This window comes from Epinephelus fuscoguttatus, linkage group LG5 (assembly GCF_011397635.1).
Source record: "Epinephelus fuscoguttatus linkage group LG5, E.fuscoguttatus.final_Chr_v1".
NCBI classification, from domain to species: Eukaryota; Metazoa; Chordata; class Actinopteri; order Perciformes; family Serranidae; genus Epinephelus; species Epinephelus fuscoguttatus.
The window spans coordinates 27,741,550-27,765,045 of NC_064756.1; the positions used below are offsets into that span (position 1 = coordinate 27,741,550).

At 40.3% G+C, this 23,496-nt stretch overlaps 1 protein-coding gene across 6 annotated transcripts in view; it reads left to right on the forward strand.

The window, feature by feature from the left end:
• ncam1b (neural cell adhesion molecule 1b) overlaps positions 1 to 23,496 on the forward strand; it is a 100,723-nt gene that overhangs the window by 17,872 nt on the left and 59,355 nt on the right. For all 6 annotated transcript variants that reach the window (XM_049575588.1, XM_049575591.1, XM_049575589.1 and 3 more), the window contains exon 2: positions 23,085 to 23,159. In XM_049575588.1, coding sequence (XP_049431545.1) covers positions 23,085 to 23,159 — 75 coding nt within the window. The remainder of the gene's footprint in view (positions 1 to 23,084; positions 23,160 to 23,496) is intronic.

A 23,496-nucleotide genomic window follows, 5' to 3' on the forward strand; every position in this document is an offset into this window, starting at 1 on the left:
TACTCCAGTGTTTTCCTCACCCGAGTGTTGTTAGCACTGTTTCTTTACAGTGTGCTATGTAGGCAGGGTAGAGGTTCGTGTTGTTCCTATGTTAGCATGGATGTCCTCTGGGTGCTGTGGTTTCCAACCCCAAAGACACGCACATTAGTTATATTAGGACACTCCTGCTATTGCCCCAGACCAAGGTGGTGGCCTCAGAGCTGAAGTCGGTCCCCTGGAACTGTGCTGTGGTTACCCAGCTCTCCAAAATAGTCAGGATGGGTCACGTTCAGAGGACAAATTCCCCCATAGGGACGTATAAAGTATAACTAATTTCAAATAGGATAAAACAGACGAGCTTCTTAGTGGAGCATAGATGACTCTTGTGTCACGATCAAAGGGTTTTAGTCTGATATGGTTAGCAGGGGGGCAGTTTTCCTGCAGGGGGATGCACTGGCACATACACGTCAGAGAGATGAATTAAACTGAAGGCACTTCAATGGCAGTTGTCTGGATAGTTAGATAGTAAGAGATCCTGTGCATATAGATTATCAAAGAGGAGGAAACAGTACGTAGCAAGAATGCAGCACAATCCTTGGTCTGTGAGGTCACATTGGTGGGTTATTTATTGCAGGAAGCTGCCCACTTGCACGTAATTAACATTGAGGTATTGTTTTGGTGTTCTGAAATTACAATTGATTAAAATAGTAAGGTCGCGACACTGCTGGGGCTGTTGTTTTTTACAGCATTACTAGAAAAGCTTTATGTATAATTTAGGATTCTTGGGAAAATAATGTCAGTACTAATGAGCACAAAGAAATGAATAAATGCTTACCATCTTCAGGTAAACTTAAAATGACATGTCTAGTGAATCACTTTCTAAAGTTCTTCTCAGACTGCAGGTAGCAGTATTGCAGCTGCTGTTGTTTGATGGCCCGTCGTCTTGATGAGTCGCTGTAAAACCTACCTACTCATTTTCAGTTGTTTCAAGTTCTGATTTAAGTCAGGAACACTGTGAAAAATTCAGTGATGAGATGAGCTGATAGAGGCTTTGATTTCAAACTTGGTAACTAAGTTTTATCTAAAGATCTTTTCGTTGTCTTGGTCTTTCTTCCTGTTGTTTTTTTCACGCTGGCTGTGTTGTATGTGCTTATCTTCAAACCAGTGTTTGGCCGGTGAAGCATTCAGGCAAATGGGAAATAACAGTTAAGCAGCTTTTTTTTGTAGAAGCAGCTAATCAGAAGCCTGTTTGATGCAAAGCCACTGTTTTGCTTTGATTTGATTGGCTTGTTGGCGAAAGTGTATAGTGGTCAGTAGGGACAAAATATGAGGACAGGAAAAGACCAGCTGAGGCATCATTATCTTGGCTACTGTGGTGGATGACCCTTGTTTATTTACTGGCAAAGACAAATTTTTCTGGCATTTGATACTTGGCAGGTGTTAATATCAGACTGTTAGTATGAGAGGCGGGACATAAGTATGTGATTGACTGCTGGTGGGTGATTTCCAAATGCTCAGCTGCAGCCAAATGTTTCTATGCCAGCAAGCAAGGGAGAGTAGATGGCCGTGGTGAACATTGTTCAACATTTCTCCAGTCATAGGATGGGTTTGAGCCGCTGGTTTCTCCACCTGCTCTCAACGCATTCACACACAATTATCTTTCTCAGCTCCGTAACCTTGATGGAGACACGCTCATGCCAGTTTTTATTTTCATTAGCGCTTTAATCCAATTACTGTGCGGTCTGCCATAATCTCTAATGGGTCTGCATCGTCTTCCTCCATTCATAGACGCCCCAAGAAGTGGCTGCACACACTGTGTCATCCTACACAACATAATGAGTACTCAAGTGCTGCTCTGCCTCTCTGCCCTGCCCCTGGCTCTGTCTGGCTGTATCTGAAATGGTGCATTCCCTCTTATTGATCCTCTTCCTGGTGGAGTCACAGGCAGGCTTATCCGGCTCGTCCCAGCTTGTCTGCCTTCTGAATGGACACACAGAGAGAGCTGTGTGCATGTGCCAGGCTTCGGGGCTCTGTGTAGTCCCAGGCAGCTTGTGGCTGAGTGGTCATTGTGGCTCCCTCCCTCTTGCCCTCCTGCCCTCCCTGTCCTTCTTTTTGCCTCTTTTGTTGTCACAGGAATTATTAGGGATGCATGAAATTCTGCCCAGTTAGCACTGCATTAGTGTATTATATTCTGTTAAACCTTAATAGCTTTCTCACAAGTAGCGAGAAGGCGGCCTCTTTGTGGGCTTTTTCATGGGAGTGTGTCGTGACTAGCACTAACAGGGAAGCCACTGGAGGACTACTGTTATGATTAATCTGGACGAATGAGTGTTATTTTGCAACAGTCTGTGGTGATTCATTGTGTTTGCAGTGATGTTACCATTTCAGTCATTGTTCATGCCACACAGGCTCCCTATTCTTGTACATAGTTGCCATACAGGACTCGAGACAAAAATAAAATAATTTTTTTTGCACTGTGCCCAGAATCCATCCTCCAAGAATCTTTCCATTTCACTGATTATGCGTGTCTTTTTTAGACATAGTGACAGACTGCTCTCTCTCAGTCCTTGCACAGGTTGTACAGCTCTACTGGAGCTGGACGAAAATCAAACTGGCATTTTTGGCGTACTTATTTTTCCACTGCATTACATGGCTGTTTCTCATAGGTGACAAAATATGTTTATCCTGCCTTGTGGTAGTTTGTGTTCACATAATTGTCAGAATTATTTAATAAGCCACAATTTGTCCTCTTTCCTGTGATTGTTCCTCTTCCCTGTATTTTAAGTGTCCCTGCCAGCACGATGTCTGCATTCTCTTCTGGCCTTGTTTTCAGCCTTCTAAATACTGACTCATTACAGGGGTACACAGCATGGCATGATGGGCCACAGACGCTCAACTCTCCGCCTCCCTGGGCTTTTGTTGTGTGGTGCACAGCTGAGGCAGATGCTGAGGGGCACTCACACTAAATTGCCTGAATGAGGGTGAATTCAGTTGGCCACTGAAGTGGAGTGCACCGTAGCTCATTGAGTCACAGCTTATCTCCAGCAAAGAGAGGAAGAGGAATGTAGCACAGAGAGGCTTGTACCCATTAGGGAGAGTTCATTTTAACACATTTATTTGGCTTCAGTTTGAAGCATGATGTTACTTAAAAGATATTATGGCGCCGCAGCAGTTTTCCCACTTACAGAATGTATTTGAGAGACATAACCAGTATATTTACCACAACCCAAAATTGCATGTGTGATTTGTATCTATACTTTATTCTTTACAGTGGTCCTTAGAAATGCAGTGCTAGGTCTGAGAGAATGGCAGTCTTGGAACCCATGGGCCATCAGTCTGATGACAATAAGCCTCTGGGGGCAACGGCCAATATTTAGTTGGTTCAAGTGTAGCGGATATCTGAGCCAAGACTTCCTCTTCTCTGTGCCAGTCATTTTGAAGAGGCTAATGACTGTAAACAGATACAGTAGCTGCTTATGAATGCAAATAAATCAACAAAAAAAAGATCATCGGACGATAGCTGATGAGCTTTTAGCCTGTATTGTGACCAGTGGGTTATGCCTCTTTTGTTCTCCATACAGACTGTTTACCTGCCACTCGAACGTGATTGGTCAATACGAAACAGACAACAGACTGAAACCAGAACACTTCCAATACTAAGTATACCATTCTGCATACATATGCAGCTATTTGTTAATAGACATTAGGAGAACGGTGAATTCTTGTGCAACTGCATAGACTGGAAAAATACCCTAATATTTAGGTTCTGAAAACAATTTGATTTTGCAACAGACTCAAGTGATGCATATTGAACACACCATTGAAATAAAATTCTCAGGGTGTGAATGACTTTTAATGGCTGGTGTAATAACAATTGTTTGTAGCAGGAAAAAGCCGAAAGCCGATTAATCAGCTGATAAGACCCCACCCCACACCACCACACCCTGAGTGATCAGGATTGTGGTGCCGCTACAGAATGTGCACATGAGTTGTTTTTTTGTAAATAACTGAATGTGTTTATTCAGCATCTTATTTGAAAATGTTTAGATTTACTACCCTTGTTGCCAAGTAGCTGAAATTAAGCCACTTTATTGTACTCAAGTGCAAATCACCAACCAGGGTTACACTGAGAGTTTGTTGAACCAGCTCTCTGGAATGGACCCCAGGAGGCCACATAAACATGTACACACAACAAACATCTCTGTCCGTGGTCCTGAAATTTTAGCGACTGCTGTCCCAACACAAACAAGATATTTATCATGAACGATACACACCAAGAAATGCACTAAAAAGTAATAATCAATGCTACTAAAATTATTTACTAAAAAGGCTCACATTAACACAAATGATAACTTTTAACAAGTTGCCGCACATGCTTTTTCACCCAAAGGCGCTTTGGTCCGGTGGTGTAATTGGCTCATCAGTACGGCAGGACAAAGCAGAACAAAGCTTACACATTGGCAGTTAATCTGAAATTGCTTTCAATTGGCCCCGACTGTGCTCGGACTTTTCCGTGGCTGCATGGGCCCCAAAGCTAGGAATTGGCATATGGCACCAAGGTGGTTTTAGGAGGAGGTTTAGGAGGATTAAACCCTGCAACTGATATCAGTCAATGGATAATTACGTGGCTGGATTATTTGGAAGAGATGCCAAACTGGTGGGTAGAGCTGAAAAGTTTCTTACCCTTGTATTGTGTAGGTCTACAAAGAGCTTAAATGTGGCCTGCTCATAAATGATGGGACACGGAATAAATATATGTGGTACTTTATTCCCCGACTGCACTTGAACAGTAAAAGAAAAGCATTAAAATTGTTAAAATGGAGCAAAGCAGATAATCACAAAACAGCTTCGAGAGACAACTGCTGTGGGGAGAAACGGACTGAAAACAGGTCTGTTAGATCACTGAACAGCCTTGCGGTAAAATCAGCTGCTCCTCGGGACAAAGTCACTTTGTCTTTGTCAGTGAGTGCCAGCCCCTTGCGGTCCCGAAGTAATAATCTAAATGACTATTAACTCATTATCAGAAATTAATTTCACACACATTGCTAGTGGCTTGCTACTTAATTCTTGCGAAATTATACCGACCATGCTTGCTATAGCAAAACACAGAAAGCATATAATGCTACTCTGTAACCAGCAACCTTATTATGCCCCTAATAAAGAAGTAAAGCTGTCCTACATTAATTAAATCGAATATTTAAAGCACCTATTACATTGTAGTTGCATGTGGGGTACCTGGTGCAAAAGCCTTACAGCCGTACCAGCATGACAAGTGGAGGTTACTATCGGCCACTATCGGAGCCACATTCTGCCATTAACAATAGTAGTCCTGCCGGTGATTAACCGGCCAAACCGATGAATTGGTCGACCTCTAGTGTAAAAGCCTTACAGCCGTACCAGCATGACAAGTGGAGGTTACTATCGGCCACTATCGGAGCCACATTCTGCCATTAACAATAGTTGTCCTGCCGGTGATTAATCGGCCAAACCGATGAATTGGTCGATCTTAGTGTAAAGAATCTCCCAAGATCAGGTGACCCTTGTCAAAAATTTGCTACCTGGCCTAAAAACTTTTCAGGGGAAAACCCTGAGTACTGCATCATTTGGACATATAAATGCTCAAAAAAGCTGCAAATTAAGTTTCTGGTGATGGACTAATTGTTCATCTCTATTCAGATCACACCTGTCCTTGTTGACAATATCAATAAAGTCTGCTGAGAACTAAGCCAGCATACTGAAGTAGCATGTTACAAGATGTCTGGGTTTTAGGGTGTCAAAGTTAGGTTTTGTAGTAGCTAATTTAAAATAACAGCCATTTTCCCAGTAGATCGTTTAATGCTGCAGAGGTCAATGTAAAGAACATTACAGATGTTTAAAAAAAATGGGACTTCAGAGCACCATCATGGCGAACACAGCTTTATAGCCTCGCTGTAGAGACAACATGGAAGCTACGTGATTGTTTGTTTATAGCCTAATGTTAGCTTTTTAATTCTGGCAATTGCATTTCTGCTTCAAAAATCATAAATTGGTGTTTGTTGGTAAAGATTATTTTGCTAAACAAGTAATTCATTTCTGTTTGCCACAGAGGTTATTTTCTGCAATAGTCCAAAATATGATGGAAAAATCACATTGGCTGTGGAGGGAACCAGGGTGATGTTAACTTCCCTGTTGTGCTGCAAATAAAGCATCCCATCAGCCATGCTGACTGCCATCAACCCTTTGGCAAATAAGATGACACTCACCAATGGCAGTGGCAGATGTTTTTCTGATGTATCACATCAGTTTTGTACAGGCTAAAAAGCAGGGCTCATAACTAACGGTGTCCCAGCATCCCATGGAGAATAGAAGACATGTTTGGGAAGTGTCGAGATCTTCCCAGGGACACCTTCGAGACCAAAGTGTACAGGAAACTTAGTGTCCACGTGTCAGGGGACACACCCCATTTTTTCTCTGATTATGCTGCACTGTGAACAAGAAATACATGTTGAAATGAGCAGGAGCAGAGCTAGTTAACGTTAGCTTGTAGCAACCAGTGGCCAAAACGAAAAGCAAATGGAGGTTGTGTTGAGTTACATTATGGTGCGTTCAAGATCTATTCAGTAAAATTGTTAAAAGGAGAAATTTACTGATGTTTTTACAGCAGTATAAAATAGATATTAGAGAGGCATTTATGATACATATAGTAAAAAGGCTTTGAAGCAGTTTTATTAAAATATGTTTTTTATGTGAAAGGTTAGTTCATACATTTGTGTGATTCAATTTTTCCCATTCAAACAGTGTACTGAAGTGTTAAAATACTTTAAAAGTTATTTTATTTTTTATAGTGAAGATTTTCCTTGGCATAAAAGGGGAAAAAAAAACAACCAAAACATATTGGTATCGGCATAGAATTTCATGATTGGCGCATCTGTAAAATCCCTCCTAAGAGTGATGCATATCAAGTCACAGCACACGGCACTGAAACGATCCTTTTGGCTTATGACAAAGTGATAAAAGTGATGTGGCATAATATGTCATGTTTTATGATACTTCAATATCACAGCCAAACACCTTTCAAATGGCCATTCTTCAGCAACAGATAGGAGTCTGAATCATCTCCACTGTGGCAGCTCGGCTCCTGCTGCCCTGGCCTCTTATTCTAATATGCTGCCCTATTATGTAACCCATAAATGTGACCATTACGTCAGTATTTCAAGTGATATTTTACGCCCTCGTTTTTTAACATGTAACATTCTGCTGCCATGAAGCAAATCCTGTTATCTGCTGACTGTGATTACAGAATGCATTAATTTTCATTTATCATTAATCATTTATAGCTTATAAAAAGGATTTAAGTTCATATGAATTACACTGTAAGGCTCCTTAAATTCTGTAGATGCCATGGAAAGAAGATTTGGGATTAAGATTTAGGTTTTTACAAGGGTAATTTGAACTGAAAGCCTTGAAATAAATATTATTAAGAGCCAGGCAGTTTCTCTGTACTCGTGGTTCCTTTTGGGTTGGCACATAACCATTTCCTTTAAACCTAATGCACAGAGATTTACTGTGAGCCTCTGGCCATCTGTTGTGCAGTCTTATCATGTTTTTAAAAAGTCATGCACAAATGAAATGTCCCAAGTGTCTAAAGCCTGATATTGGTGCCTCAGTTTGGAGCTATAATAAGGGAAGCACCAGCTGAGCCTCAAATGAATTGTTAAAACGTGCTCTTTAAACATCACGTGGTGTCACTGAATGTTATGGTAAACAGGGTTGAATTCATAGCTGCTACGTACAGTATGTGGATAACTGGTGCCAACATCAGAGCATTATATCACCACCAATGGCCCAGCCACTGAAGGCAATCATGGTGATTAGCTGAAGTTGTGCGCTGTGTTTTAACAACCTTCTCAATGTAAATAGTCACTCCTCGGAGGCTGCACTGCTGCATCCAATCAGACAGCCATAGAAGAGAGGAAGAGGGAGAGAGAGAGCAGTGATGTCAAAATATGGGGAGAGGGGAGCTGGGAAACACGTTTCCATAGCAACTGCTAGAAGTGAGTATAACTGTGGTTGAGAGGCATGAGCAGCAAGCAAACACTCACTTGTTCCTTAAAAGTAGTGGGTCCTGAATACAACCACTTTGGGCATGCATTGTCCCTTTTAAGACTGTGGTCTCAGTGCTGTGTTTGTTCTAAATTAAATGCTTCCTAGTTAATTTATAGTAATGTGCACGGAAATCTGTTTATCATTCAAGGAAAGTCAACGCAAATGGCTGTGTGTACAAAAACACCTGAATTACGTGCCTTTGTCTTTTATTTTAAGAGGAAGTTGTTGTTTGTCTATTTTAGAGTTTTGTGTTTGTGATGATAAATCAGTATGATAAATTGCTCTAAGTGGATGAGGTACCGGCAGCTTTTCTAAGCTTTTCTATGTGTAGCACCAATAACATTGTGATATATTGTGAGTCGGCCTCTTGCAATACATAATAAACACAGTGGCACCAATACTGAAGCAGTGGCACTAAGTCATGCAGACAGCTGAAGTGTTGAAATATTTGCCTTCTGGTATTTCAGACCAGTTAAAGACTGTTTGACATTGAAATAGTGGCACATTCATGTTCATGAATGAATTTGTGTGTGTGTGTGTGTCTGTGTGTAAGTGTCAAAAAAACTTGGTCTTCTTTCATTTTTGTTAGACACCCTTTCATCTCTGCATTATGAAAATATGTGGAACTAGAATCTCTTGATTCAGTAAATACATAGAGTAAAGTTTTGATTTAGAGATGTCAGTGATTAACTGACAATATGTTAACAGTTAAGAATATTTTTGACCAGTTATGTAGGTAGGTCCATAGGTTAATCATGCTACTCCTCAGTTTACTGCACTACCCACCACCGTTAGCTGCTAATTGGCAGCACAGCTCATTTGGCAGTTACTACTAGCAACACCATCCTGACCTGGTGAGTAAGCAGTTCAGTTTTTAGCTCAAAAGCCCTTTAACAGTGTTTACTATGTTAGCTCTGTTAGCGACATTGACAGTGACAGCACGGCAAGTGGTACTGACATAGCAATGCTACCTGGGGCTCTGAACTGCGCTCATATGATGGTTACTGCCAATAACACCATCCCAACCCATAGTGCTGTGACAGTGGCATAACGGTGTCATGGTGGAAGCGTTGCACCCGCCTCCCCAATTACCCTCCACATTAACCCTGTTAGCTCTGTCAGCGCTGTTGCAGTTGTTATCATCGTTCTTGCTGTTAGTACAGTTAGCTGCCAGCTCAGCCACCTCCATGTTGAGAGCCGTGTGCAGACATTCTCTGACATCATAAGTCTACTCTGAATATTTTATAGAGCTCACATATCGCAGAAGCTTCTGCATTGTTGTATACTGTCTTGGCAAAATATACAGTTCCATTCAGTGATTTGCAGCCTTAGTGACTAGTGCACCTTTTATTTGAAGGACAGATCAGATTCTTTTGTTTGTTTTAGATTGCAGATAGTTAAGCTAAGGTTTATAACTGACTGTCAGGGGTAAGTTTAAGTGTGTGTGTGTGTGTGTGTGTGTGTGTGTGTGTTTTACGCTGGTAGAATAGATAATGGGCATAATCCCACACGGCAAGTGAAGCGAGTCGCAGCCTGGGTCGAGGCTTACTACAATATCCACTAGCACAGGCTGTAGCACCCGAGGTGTTCTAAGATAACTATGGAGGCCAGAGGAAAGAGGCCAAGCTCTGCATAAATCCTCATCTATATGGTGTCCTTACTCTTCATATCTTATCAGTCACTTCCAACATAACCATGGTAAAGTCAGTGTGTTCCTGTGGGGATCTTAAATTCAAGATACAACCCGAGCATGAGAGGATGGGTTCAGGCTACACGAGGCTATTTAAGGATCTCAAACTGCAACCACTGATTACTGTAGCCCCAGGACATCAATGTACATAATTTTCATTCATGAAATAACCCCCCTTCCACCGCCATCACTACACATACAGACACAATCACACCCATACACATGCAAGCATATGTGTATGCAGTGGTATTAAGAAGTACAGTGCCTCGCGGCTGTACTGAAGAAATCATGAAGACGACCCTTAAATAGAAATAGTTTAAACTGGGGAGGATGCAGTCGTATCTGGCTCTAAACTACACTTACACTCAAATAAGTGGCATCATATATTTTGCATTTTGCTGCATTGTGCTGTGACTTGCATTAGGAAGCAGCAGAAGAATAAACTCAGACACTTTTAATATGCCATTCACTAATGATTTAGTATTTTTACTCCATGTTGGTATATATTTAATGAGATTGCTCTAAGACTACAAACACTAAGGTTTTGTTGACGACCTACAGAGACATGAATTATTGACACTGCAAGCTGTCTCCTACAGTCACAATCAGCCTGTATCCAAATATGACTTTGCCCACAGCTACAGCAAACGTTACATCACAAATGAACTGCTAATGTCAGAGCCACAGTTCAGTGTTGCATTCATATTCGCCTTGTACTTCCCTGTTTCAATGCAGGAAAATAGATTTATTGCTGGTGTTTTCTTGGTATTTGTCTAGGTATTGTGGTAAAAATTTCGGTAGACCATTATGCTCATATGTAATCCTTCAAGTTTGAACACATGGTACAATTGTAATTGACTTAATTTACTGCTCAGAATTTGGGACAGAACGGCATTCTTCATCCAATTTGTTGGCAGCTGATGTTTGGGGTTCCAACCATACTGTGTATCCATAAATGGCAGTGTTTTGGAGGCAGAGAATATTAAACCTAATTATCCTCCTTGGTTTTTGTAAGCAGTCTTCAGTGTTAAGAATGAAATTATTGACGTGTAATAGAATCTAAAGCTACGTCGAGGTAGAGCCACACATTTGACGTCAGGGGACTGACCACAAAAACATTCAGTTTGTAGATGGAAAATTCCTCTTGGTCTGTGAAATTCTTTTCAGATTCCTGGTTTCAGTTATTGAATTTCAAGCGGTCGATAGAGGTTGACTTCGATGGCATGGAGATTGAATTTTTAATTTTCATTCAGCTTTTGTAAAAGACGATTTTTTTTTAATGAAGAGCCAAAGTCTGAAGAGGCATTTTAATGTGAAATGCCAAGTTAAGCTGCGAGGCAGATTGCATGTTTTCTCAGAACTGGGTCACTCTTATCTACTCAAATTGTTCATTTCTCACACTGGGTCTCTCAGCCAGTCTTGTGTTGAAGGCCTTCACAACTACAGAAGTTGGTACAGGTTTGGGCATGTTACTCTGGTTTGTATGCAAGTTTTTGTAAGCCTAAGGTTAGGTTTACCAATTAGTGGTACATAGCACCTTCTGATGCTCCCAGGGCCATCTTCTTTTCTACTCAACTTTAAGTCCTTGTTCCAGTTTTGATAAACAGTCATACTTTGAATCTTCTTTCCATACTCGAGGCGTAGGGGAGATTTAGAGTAGGTTAAAGAGTTTGTGCTCGATCATCAGCCGTTTGCAGAAATAAGAGTGCAGCTTCAGGGCTACATTTTTAATATGACAAGAAAGAACATATCTGAGGATATACTGAGCTTTTGAGTTTTCAGTTTTTATGAATCAGTAAAATTTGTTTTGAGTTTTTGTGTGGAAAGAGGTTTTAGAATTGACGACTGTAGTCTATCAGTGTGTTGTACCACATTCTGCTTTTTAAAACCCTGAACACTGAACAAAAAATTAAATGCAACACTTTTGCTCCCATTTTCCGCAGGTTTAGGTTAAAGATCTAAGACTTTTCTATTATGCACTAAGTAGTTATATTTCTGTCAAATTTTGGTCACAGATCTGTTAAAATCCATGTTATTGAGCACTTCTCCTTATCCATCCACCTGACAGGTGTGGCATTATCAAGATGCTAACTAAACAGCATCATTACTACACAGGTGTACCCTGGGCTGGTCACAGACAAAGGCTGCTCTAAAATGTGCAGTTTGATTACACAACACAATGTCACAGATGTCACAAGTCATGAGAGAGCGTGTTGCTGGCATGCTGGCTGCAGAAATGTCTACCAGAGCTGTTGCCTGTGAACTGAATGTTCATTTCACTACCATAATATGGCCTCAATGTTTTTTCCCAGAATTTGGCAGTACATCCTTATGATAACAAACTGCTGTCAAAGACCCCGGTGAGAACGATGAGCACACCTGAGCTTTCTTGAGACGGTTTGTGATGGTTTGTGCAGAAACTCTTCGGTTGTGCAAACCATTTGTCGCATCAGCTGTTGGAATGGCTGGTCTCAGGTGATCTTGCAGGTGATGACACTGGATGTGGAGGTCCTGAGCTGGTGTCATTACATGTGGTATGCGGTTGTGAGGCTGGTTGGATGTACTGCCAAATTCATTGAAACAGCACTGGAAACATCTTATGGTTGTGAAGTGAACATTCAGCTGTGTGATCAAACTCGACATTTTAAAGTGGCCTTTTATGATGACCACCTGTGCTGTATTCATGCTGTTTAATCAGCACCTTGATATGTCACACTTGTCAGGTAAATGGATTATTTTGGAAAAGTAAAGGTGCACACTTTCACAGATTTTTATTTTTTTATTTATTTTTTTATTTTTTGACCAAACTTTGAGGGAAATTTATGTATTGAGTAGTATTCTTCTCTCTTCTGCTTGGAAATGGTGAATTAACAGCTCACAGATACTTAATACGACACAGTCTCTGGCTTTTGTTTGATATCAAGTGTTGGCAAAAAATGTTTCCAATCTGCTGTTTGCGCCGTTAGTTTGTTTACTATATTACATGAATGCTGCTGTCACACTTAACATCCTGGTGGGCCCTGTTCAAACTTATAAACCTTATACATGGGGGAAAAAAACATCAAATATTCATATTAACCCTATGAGCCCGAACGACGCATAGTGCGTCCAGATTCACACCTGTTCTTCTCTGTTGATTTTCTCCGCGACCGTGCGTCATAGCGAGAAGCCCAGTGTTTTCACAGCGAAAAAAAATGATAAAGTTACACTGAAATTATGTATAACAGAGCTTTCATACAGCTTTGCACACACATTACTCTTGGATGGATTACTTGCGAATGCAGGCTCGCACAGAAATTCATATCACATGAAAGCGCAGGAGCAGAGCTTTCCAGTGATACCACACACATCATTGTGCTGTCATCCCATCATGCTATAAATACAGATCAATTTTCTACAAAATGAAAACCTGACGAATTTCTTTACAATCCATTATACAGATCTTGTTATCAGTCACTTTATATAGTGAGAAATACTGTAACTTACCACGTCCTAGGCTTGCGTGTGTTTCTCCCTGTCTATCCACATTTGTAGTCCGGCTTTCAAGATGCAAATATCTCCATATTGTCCAGTTGACAGTCCATCAAACTTTGTATGACAAGACAAGCGTACTTCACCTTTGCGCACCCAGACAACTGTAGCCTAATTATGCATGCGTGATAGGGCTGTAGTCACCATATACATTGAGGGGGACATGTGTCCCCCCAGTTTCCAAAATGCCCCCCCAGTATATAACTGAAACTGAGAAACAACAACAAAGTTTGTTTACTGCAAACAAAGGGGCAAATATTATCTTGGAGGAGATCATTGCACTTGGTTGACTACTTTTCTATTATCTTAGATGTAAATATTGCATGTTTCTTTCAGATAAAACACATTTTTGACTTGTGAATGAGTCAATGGAATTTCTTGCAATAATAAAAAAATACTGGCAATCATGTCCACCTGGCACAAACCACATGTTTTGGACAACTGTGAAGTGACAGAATGTCCCAGCATCATGGTTCTTATATTGCCAGATTCCAGAGAGTCTTCCCTCTTCATATATGGCAGAATATGTCATTTTCCAACTTGCTATGGTGAGAGACATGTAAAAATGTAAGAATTTAGTCACACGGATTTGTTTTTTTCCTTGATATAAAAATTAATATAAAATACAGGCACATAGAAGGACATGAAATGATGGCAAATCTGGTTAGCCCAGATTGTCCTGAAAAAAAAAACAAAACAACAAGATACAGCATGTGTATGTAGCTCTTACAATGACTGTGATATGAGCTTAAAAGTAAAGGCAGTAAAAATACCCCCAAAAACGCCAAGGGCCCATAGGGTTAAACAGCCGAATCTGATTCAGCTGACATAACTCTGAGTCAGGTACAACCCTTCTAGACACTGTGATAGAAAGCAGTGCATTATGATACACCTCTGGCTCAACAGAGACACTGACACACCCTAGTTACTGATTAACCAGTTGTATGGGAAATCAATTACACATCCATTTTTAAGCAACAGCACAACAGTCAAACACATTTTTTCTTTTAAAAAAACACTATCAAATAAATTATGACTAAAAGTAGTGTATAGATAAATCTACACTTAGTGTAGTTATATGGTGCATGCTCCTTTAAGTCTATGATGTGGAGATCTCCATGCAGTCTCAGCCCTACTTGGGTTTAAAATGGATTGATCACTGGGGATTCACATGCAGATTGAATTTCTAGGACACAAAGTTGCTTCTTGTAATTTGGCCACCCACTGCTCTGAAGGAGGTTCTGCCCTGTTAACTGGACTTGAGCTACAGTAGCTTGTTAGCCTCTTACATGTATGAAATGTGAGCTATTGGTTAGAGAGCAATTACTCTGTCTTCTTCTTAACTGTCTGCAAAGAGGAGCCACAGTACTGCCTTCGATCTGAGAGGACAAATTAGTGTCTTGGCTACATAATAGATTGATTAAAATAAAACTCCCAGTCTGTGCAGGTGTGTTGGTCTAGTATTCTAATATTCTACAGAATAAGGAGAAAATCATATAGTGAGAGACAGGGAGGAGGATGGGGGATCGTGTGATGGAAATTCCCAGTGGGACTTTCATCCTTTTGAATGTCAGCTTGCTTGCAGGATATGAGAACGGTTTTGCATTGTTGGTTTTAATATAGGAAACACAGTGCTGTGAAGTATACTGACAGGTTTCACAGTTTGGCTCGCTGCTTTCTGACTTTATGACATTAATTCAGTGCACACAGCTGATACTGTTGGATGTCAGCAATATCTTAATACTTAATGTTTTTTCTCACATTAGCAATTCATCAGTTATCAATTTTAATAGTACCTGGTCCTTCTTCATTTAGCCAATTATGTCGGGAACTCAGTTGCAAGTTTATTAGTTGCACCCAGCTAAAGCTAATGCAACAGTCCTGCAATATATTCTACCTTCATATATATCACAATGTTCAGTTTTATTGAAAATGGTTTAGAAAAGTTTTGATTTAAGTTAATGGTCATTTCAGAACCTGTAGTTTGTGGTGTTGTTGAAATATACTGAGAGATGTTTGTGATATTTAGTGTACCCTCACTGATTTAAATGGGTTGTAGGTAGGATTAATTGCAGGTCTGCTTTATTAGACCTATTAGTTTTGGTTAGGTGTACCTAATAAACTGGTGTCTGAGTGTTTCATATATAGGCTACATATTCTTTAACATCATTTATTTTTGCTACTGCATTTAGTTTGACCTGAAACACAGTGCTATGGTTGGCATTTAGTAGGCCTATGTTCTGCACGATTCTGCATCGTCTGCATTTTTGGCAAAAATGTCAAGGGCAGTAAGTGTCTAACAAAAAAATGCAGTAAAATTCAGGTAGAACCAAGCCTTTTCAGGCAATATGCTTAACACTAGTCACTGATTCATCACCTGCCCCACATCTCACCCGTCTCACTAATTGCCACTCCACCTACCTCGCCCCATGGAACTGAAACATATCAAGAATTGATACAGCATTGTTCTTATAATGGTTTTTTCACATTATTTTTGAACCAGATGTATTACTGCTGCTAAATTATGGTCTAATCATTCTATTTTGTGTTTCTGTTTCCACTTTTACCTCTGGTTTCAGCCTTTTTTGAATGTGCGTAGCATGGTTTCAAAGTTGTTTCCTCTTCCTCTTTGGCAGGGTTGGAAAAAAAATTACTAATGTAATGAACTTTCAGACATTGAATGTGATAATGGGCTTTACAAATAAACTTCACTTGACTTGAATGATCATCATCACCATGCCTCCTCTGCAAATGAGGTGCCTGTTTGTTTGACTAAATGAACAGCAGCCGCACTTATTTCCTCTGTCCAATTAAAACAAAAATCCTTATCCATAAAATTAGCATAACATTGTTTTAGTTAGCAGTTCGTATGAAAATAATGAGTAGGGTTTTTGATGCCTGATTTTCATGTTCCCTCACTTTGAACATCAAACCCTGCTGACAAAATTACACGATTTGGCTCAATTAAAAATAAAACCTTGAAGCAACAGGATAACTATCGTGCATGCTATCAGTTATAGTGATGTTAAGTAGACTAAAATGATGATATCCTGACAGCAGAGAGTGCTACGGCAGTCATTTTCATAGTGTACATTCAGTTTCTACCTAACTGTGCTGCTCTGATGGAATGAGTGATCATACTCTGCACGCCTACTTAATATCACTCTCTAAAAGATATAGTAAACATTTGGTGGATTTAAATTTGGGAATACTCAATGGGTTTTTCAGGTTCTAAACTCAGCCATGCAGTGAATGCCAGCCTCTGATGATTGTTCCTGTGAATCTTTCCTGCATTGATTAACAGTGACATCACCAGAACAATAATAGAGACACAGTAGAAATATACAAAGGACAGGTAACCTTTTTTTTACACTTTATGTTCTCGGGCTTCATTTTAGTTGTATGGGTATTCTGGGATGTGGATGGCTTAAGAGATGAAGCGATTAATTGATCAGTCAGATGCATGTTGGAAGTCACTTTTTAAGCAATAGTCCCCAAAATTCAATGATTCAAGCTTCTCTAATGAGAATGTTTTCTGGTTTTCTTAGGCCCAGTCTACACTAGGGGTGTAAATCACTAGTGTCATCAAGACACAATAATATATCAATTGATTCTTTGGACACTGATTCAATATTTGCAGACATCACAAAGTCTGCCACAATGCTATTTCGATTTGACACGGTTCTGGGGCCTGCAATCAGTATGAGGGGATATCATGCTCATACAGCACTATCTGTTCCAGAAGAAGCTGCCACCTCTTTCTTTTTTGCTTTTGACAATAAAGGTTCAAAACAACACATAAATAATGTAAGTAACTGTAACAAGTTAAGTGCAGTAGAGTGTACTTCTTACTGTGTGGCTATCTGGCTGAAAGCCCTGAAGGGAAACTTCTCCCAGCAGCCATAAAACATGGATACACAACAAGATAATTTAACAAAAGTTCAAATAAGTACTAACTGTCATGGTTCATTGGCATGTCATTTGTGTTTTTTGCCAGCCACTCATTATTAGCTAAAGCACATTTACATTGCATAAATTAGCCTAGCTGCTAGCACAGTTTTCCTCTATTCATAGCTTAACAAATGTATTATTTAGACTTTTTCTTACTGGTTTAAGTCACTTCATCTCTTGAAGGAAACAGAACAGTTATTTACAGCCTGCATGCATGTTTTTTCAGCCCAACGTTATTGAAACAGAGCAGCAAATGTTGCTGTGTCACTGCAAGATGTTAGTGGATTGAGATGCCCGTCCAGGCATGTTATATTACGTGGTGTTTTTTCCCCATAGAGGCATTGTTTACATACAGCATGTGCTTTGACTGTTGACCCCCTATTTTCTCTGGAATTGAAAATATTCCACGCTGTTGATATGTTCCTGAATAAATAACATAATCCTTATTGTCTTACTCTCGGCTGCTTGCTGTTGTTTGTCTGCTGTTGTCTGATAGTGACACAGACTTTCAAAACAGAAGCCTATCCAGTGATGATATGATGATGATATGGATCAATGTTTTCAATTTGCATCAGTGACAGTGTATCGTTGATAATTTAATCAATATATCGATCCAGATCGATGGATCGTTACACCCCTAGTAGGGATGGGTATCCTTAAGATTTTAACAGTACTACTACTCTTATCGATACATAAAATACATAAAGTAATAGTGTTGTCACGGTACCAAAATTGGGACCCACGGTACAATACCAGTGAAAGTCTGAGTAGTATCACGATACAACAGCAGAAACGAGGCATGATGTGCCTTTTGTCATTTATAAAAAGATAAATCACTTTTCTATAATACATCAATGATATTTCAATGGAATAAATTACTTATTGACTTATTCATACTTCAAAAACAGCATCAATAAGTGATTAACATAGGGGGGATCAAAATAAAATAAATAAATAAAATAAAAATCAACCAGCAACCCTCCTCCACTGACAAGTAAACAACAGTCCCTAAAGTGCGCTGAGGTTTGTGGACCGTTACCTGCCACAAAGAGAGAAATGTGAATGGCTCGTTTCTCCTCTGACACATCACATACCTGTGTGCCGTCACGGCTCAGCTGTTCAGGTACTTGTGGACAGTCATGATACTAACAAAGAGGAAAATACTGGACCTGGAGCCAGGCTTCTCCGCCGCCGGTAAGCCATTATCTTGTGCCAGAAACCCTATTTAGTAAATAGGGTCGCAAAATAGCTAATGGTTATTAACTCCACGTGTTGGCTGCTAGCATAATGTTACAAACCTGGACTGGACATAAATGAACTAGCTGTGCTAGGGCAGTCAAACCCTGTACGTCTGAATATGATGCACTTTCACCAGGTGTTTTGACAAATTACTAGCGTTGCCGCCCTTACATGCAAAACATTTGTCACACTTGTGACAGCGCGCTGTGTCTGCATCAACTCTTGTAAGGTAAAGTAATGTGACCGTTTGGCTCTCTCCGCCATCGTTATCTATCTAAAGGTAGGCTATGAGCTTGAGTTGGTGTATGTGCTGTGTGTGTGTGTGTGTGTGTGTGTGTGTGCGCGCGCGCACGCCACTGGAACAGCCCCGCTTTTTAAAAAATAAAATAAAAATTTAAAAAACGTGACTGCTCCAGTACTGATAGCAGAACCGTTAAGGTCAGAGCTTATCAATGCTGCGGTCTTGAAGAATGTAGCCCCGGAGCTCGTACAATACCGGAGTTCGGTACCCATCCCTAACCCCTAGTCTTCACCTATAGATATTTTTGAAAACAGATATTTTCCCCGTCCATTAAGAAAATAATCTGCCCACATGTCCTTCATTTAACAAAAAATCTTGGTCCACACAAGAATGCTAAAATGACTCCAAATGCTCGCCAGTGGTATCCGTCTTCCACAGTCTCCCTTTGTTACAAAGGTAGTGAAGTGTACAGGCTAGCGTCACCTTTTTCAAAACATCTACTGCAGATCTAATCACTGCTGATTCCCCTTCAGTGTAAGGATAAAGGAACCAGCTCAGAGATACAATTGACTTTCTGGGCATGACAAGTTTTTCCTTCCACTTCTCTCTGACAGCAATCCCATTCTCAAAATTATCCCACCATGCACTGGTTTGACTGGGCCTGATCCAAAACCATAATTTCTGGCTGACTTTAAGCTGCAGGCACTGAGGTGGACCAAATAGCATTGGGTGCAGCAGATGCTTCTGTTCATCTGTGAAGTGGTGCAGCAACACTAAGTTTAAGTTTGCCAATTTTCAACCAGGTGTCAAAGTGGCTTGAAAAACAGATGTCAGTTTTAAATCCGGGAGGCCTTATACAAGTCCTTGCAGGACGCAAAACAAGCAAAAACCATAAGCAGCAGAAGAACCTAACAGAAAGAAAGAACCACAATAGGTACATTCTACCACAGAAGATCCAGAACAGGAGAAAGAAGAGGAAGAATGAGAAATGGTTGTGGATTACCTGACCTGCATAATAAGTAACGTGTCACCACCATAGGCAGAGTCAGGGCCTAGTGGAGAAGAGGAACCACCACAGGAGAACAGCAGTAAGAGGAGATGGAGGTTAAATCGAAAAAGAGACTTAAGATGCTAGAGAGGTGTGGTAATAAAAAGAATCAGTATATAAATGAAGGTGTGTGATTTGTATTGTAGTTCATTCTGTAAAAGACACTGAATCAGTTTCTATAAGTAGAAATGTGTATGATTTGTAATTGTGATGTGATAACAAAATGTGTTTAATCAAGTAAAGTTTGCTAAAAGTTGACTTATTGGTTTACTGAGAGTAAGTGTAATGTGACCTTATGATATGTGTGTGAACAATGAGTGAACAGGAAAACCAATGGATTGATGGAAAGTAACAAGACTGCCGAGCAATCACCAATGGCTAGCGAAAATGGAATGTACCTGAATTAAAATTGATGGTTTGATTAACAGACCAGCAAGATCTTAGCAAAACATTTGAGCATGACCAGGTTGGTTTAGGTGTATGACCTACAGTCCTGAAGCACATGATCTTGTCATGTAGCCCTTGTTTGTAGTAGCAAAGGTGATCACACCATATGTAGCCCTGCCTTGTGCTAGCCTCATGTGTACTTACGCTCTAATGTAGGATATCCATAAAGGGACAGCAAAGGAGAGAGGAGATTTGATAAGGGATGTCTATGTAGGGATAAAGAAAAGGTAGTCGAACTCAAGGTTTAAGAGAAGTGCAGATCCCCTGATCAACTGCTGGGGGACACTGTGTCACTCTGAACAAGAACTGGAGCAGAGCAAAGTTTTTCCATCTGAGAACAAGACTTCAGCTGAGCAGAACTCTCTTGCTGGTGCTGTGGACTGAGACGAACCAGGGCCTGATGGGATGGGGTTACTGCGAGTGCTGGAGCTCATCCTGTTTGCACTCAATCCACTGAGCAGGTTGCTCCTACTGATTTCAGAGACTTTTGGACTTTATTGCATTTTTACTGCCAGCTTTATTCTTTAGAATCCCAGGAGGTTGTGAGTAAACTAGCAATAGGAAAAGGACGGGAAAATAACTGATTGTGTTTGATTAATTCTGTTTGATTGCACTGATATTACCGTTTTGCTGCTGTACGCTTCTGTTTAATTAACATTAAATTACTCATCTGTGGTTAAAGTTTTCTATGCTCATAATTTGGTAAAGGGTTCTTTTTAAATAATCATGTAGCCTTTCCTCAGTGATGTAAAATTACAGATTGTGTGCAGCTAAGTCAGGCCTATAGACGCAGGCTCCTATCAGTTGGACTCAAATTAACATTTCTCTAACAGCAAAATGTATACTTGCATCTTAAATGATTTCCAGCAACTACAACAACTGTTACTTTTCAGAAGGGAGTTAATGTGTTGTCATCTAGCATTTTTATGTTTTGGCCACTAAGGGTGCTAGTTGGAAAGGCCTTAGGAAGAAGACACTCAATAGCTGGATATGTCACCCTCACACCACCCTATTCTGATTAGAAACTTGCACTGTAGATGAACAGGCAGGCTAATCTCATCAACTGTAATATCAGGGACAGGGACTCGTGTACAGGAGTGCCAGTGTGGCACAGGTCTGTGTCGCAATGGTGTGGGCAGATTAATGGTGTTAAGGCACCCCTTGTGCTGACAGCTTCGGGAACTCCCTGCCTGTTCTGTGAGCAGAAATTTACTGGATGACAAAAAAGCACGTTATTTGGCATCATCAATAACACGTTTTGCGCCATCAGGTGGAATTTGGCTGGCGGGCAGTCAGGAAGTTCCCAGAGCCAGGGGCATGAAGGACACGTTACACTGTTCATCTGCACACAGTCTCCACAATGTGGTGACACAGACCTGGTTGAAAGACCAAGGTCTCAGACCAAGCTCCGCTAACAAAATGTGAACAAACCTGTAGTCCACCGTTGTTGTTATTGATGCTGGTGCATGCTCATTGCACAGAGCAACAATGGGCGTTTGTGTCATGGAGATGACATCATTGTTTCCAAAAGGCTCCATTCCACACATCCACATGAATACAAAGTCACCAGAGTTTTGAAAAATCTGCATCTTTGAATGCTTTCTCAAAAATCTGTTTTAGTGACCCTAGAACTGCGTTTAAGTGTGTGATGAGTCACAGCATAGAGGAAAGTTGCCCTTGCCCATATTGCTGTAATATTTTGATGAATTGTGCAGCCTTAGTGAACATTAGTCTTCTATGATGGCTTACCATTATTCGAACAAAAAAATCCAACCCAAGTAATTTATATTCCTTGACTTGGACTGTGAAAAGTAGTGATTTCTTGCCATTTATACCAAGCAGTGGTCACTCTGGCACATTAATTTTTATGTGTTTTTGGCCCAGTTAGTCACACTTCTTAGTCATACCACAGGAACCCTTGACTGCCCCCATGGGAGATTCTGTCGGAAACAAGGGAAGCTTTGTTCTAATTAAGCACAGAAGTGTTTCAGGCCATACTTCTGTCCATGTCAAATAACAGAAATGTGTCTTTTTCATCCGGTCTTTGATTAAGTGTAGACTTTCACTGTGAGACACGCTGCATTTATCTTGATGGAAAGACGTGATTTCTAAGAATTTCTTTGAAGCATCTTACATATAATTTCTCTCAAGGTACATTGGCAGCACAGCGCTGGTTCTTACCAGCTGCTCAGTGTTAACTAGATAATTGCAGAGTTGGCTGGATGTTATTTCTCTTGAAAGAACAGGAAGACTGCAGGCAAAAGAGGAACAGGAAATGTCAGGTTTTTTTTAGTAATGAGGCTGCTGGAGCCAAAACTGGCATAGTCAATTTCATAATGTGCATGCACCATTGCTTTCCATGGATTACCAGTGCTTACTGTCTGTTCTAACGCAATTATAAAATGGATGTATGTGAAAAGATATGCATGTCGCCACCTGCAGGAAATAGTAACTGCTGTAATTTGGGGCACCTGATGGAAATGAGAGTCACAGCTTGAGTTTTTATTATCGTTTTAATTGTTGTTGTTGTTGTCTTTGATTGTGAGTTTCAAGTTTGGCATGCGGTACTTGTACCAACTGCTAATTAAAATCCTATAATTAATAAGTATCTTAACAAAATTTGTCTCAGGGCAACTGTGTTGGTGGTAAACAGTCAAATAAGAGTGTGAACTTCAGAGTAATTAGCAAATCAGATATAATTTCATCAAATATAAAACATTATGAAACATTTAAAAGTTGTTGCCCCGTTTGCAGGTGGCTACTTCTTTTCTTGCCTTTAGATGGCACACACTGATATGTTTCCATCTTGTGATTCGTTAATTATGCTTATTGCGTAACTGATCATGCATTGTTTGTTTTTTTTTTGTTTACAGTGTCACTGGAAGTGCAGATCACACCAAGTCATGGTGAGATTAGTCTTGGAGAGTCCAAATTCTTCATGTGTGAAGGTAAGTTACTGAACCGTCTTGACTGTAAAAGCCCCAGTTTTACCTTTTAAACCTGGATCCAACCCAATGATTTTCACTTTTTACCAGGCTTTATTTTTCCTACCCTCATACCTTCTTGAAATTCCAGTGAAGCATACCATTTATGAAAGTATTGGCATGAAATTAACCCTTAATTCACGGAGTTAGATGTGATAATATGCAGTTTTGTCTGCTGTCTCTCTCTGCTATTGCTGACCAGCTGTTTACAGTCCTCTGACGTTATCCCCACCACTTGGAGTTCCTATGTTTGCCAGCTCAACTGCCTGTTCCACCACTAGATGCTGACCTCTGGTTGTAC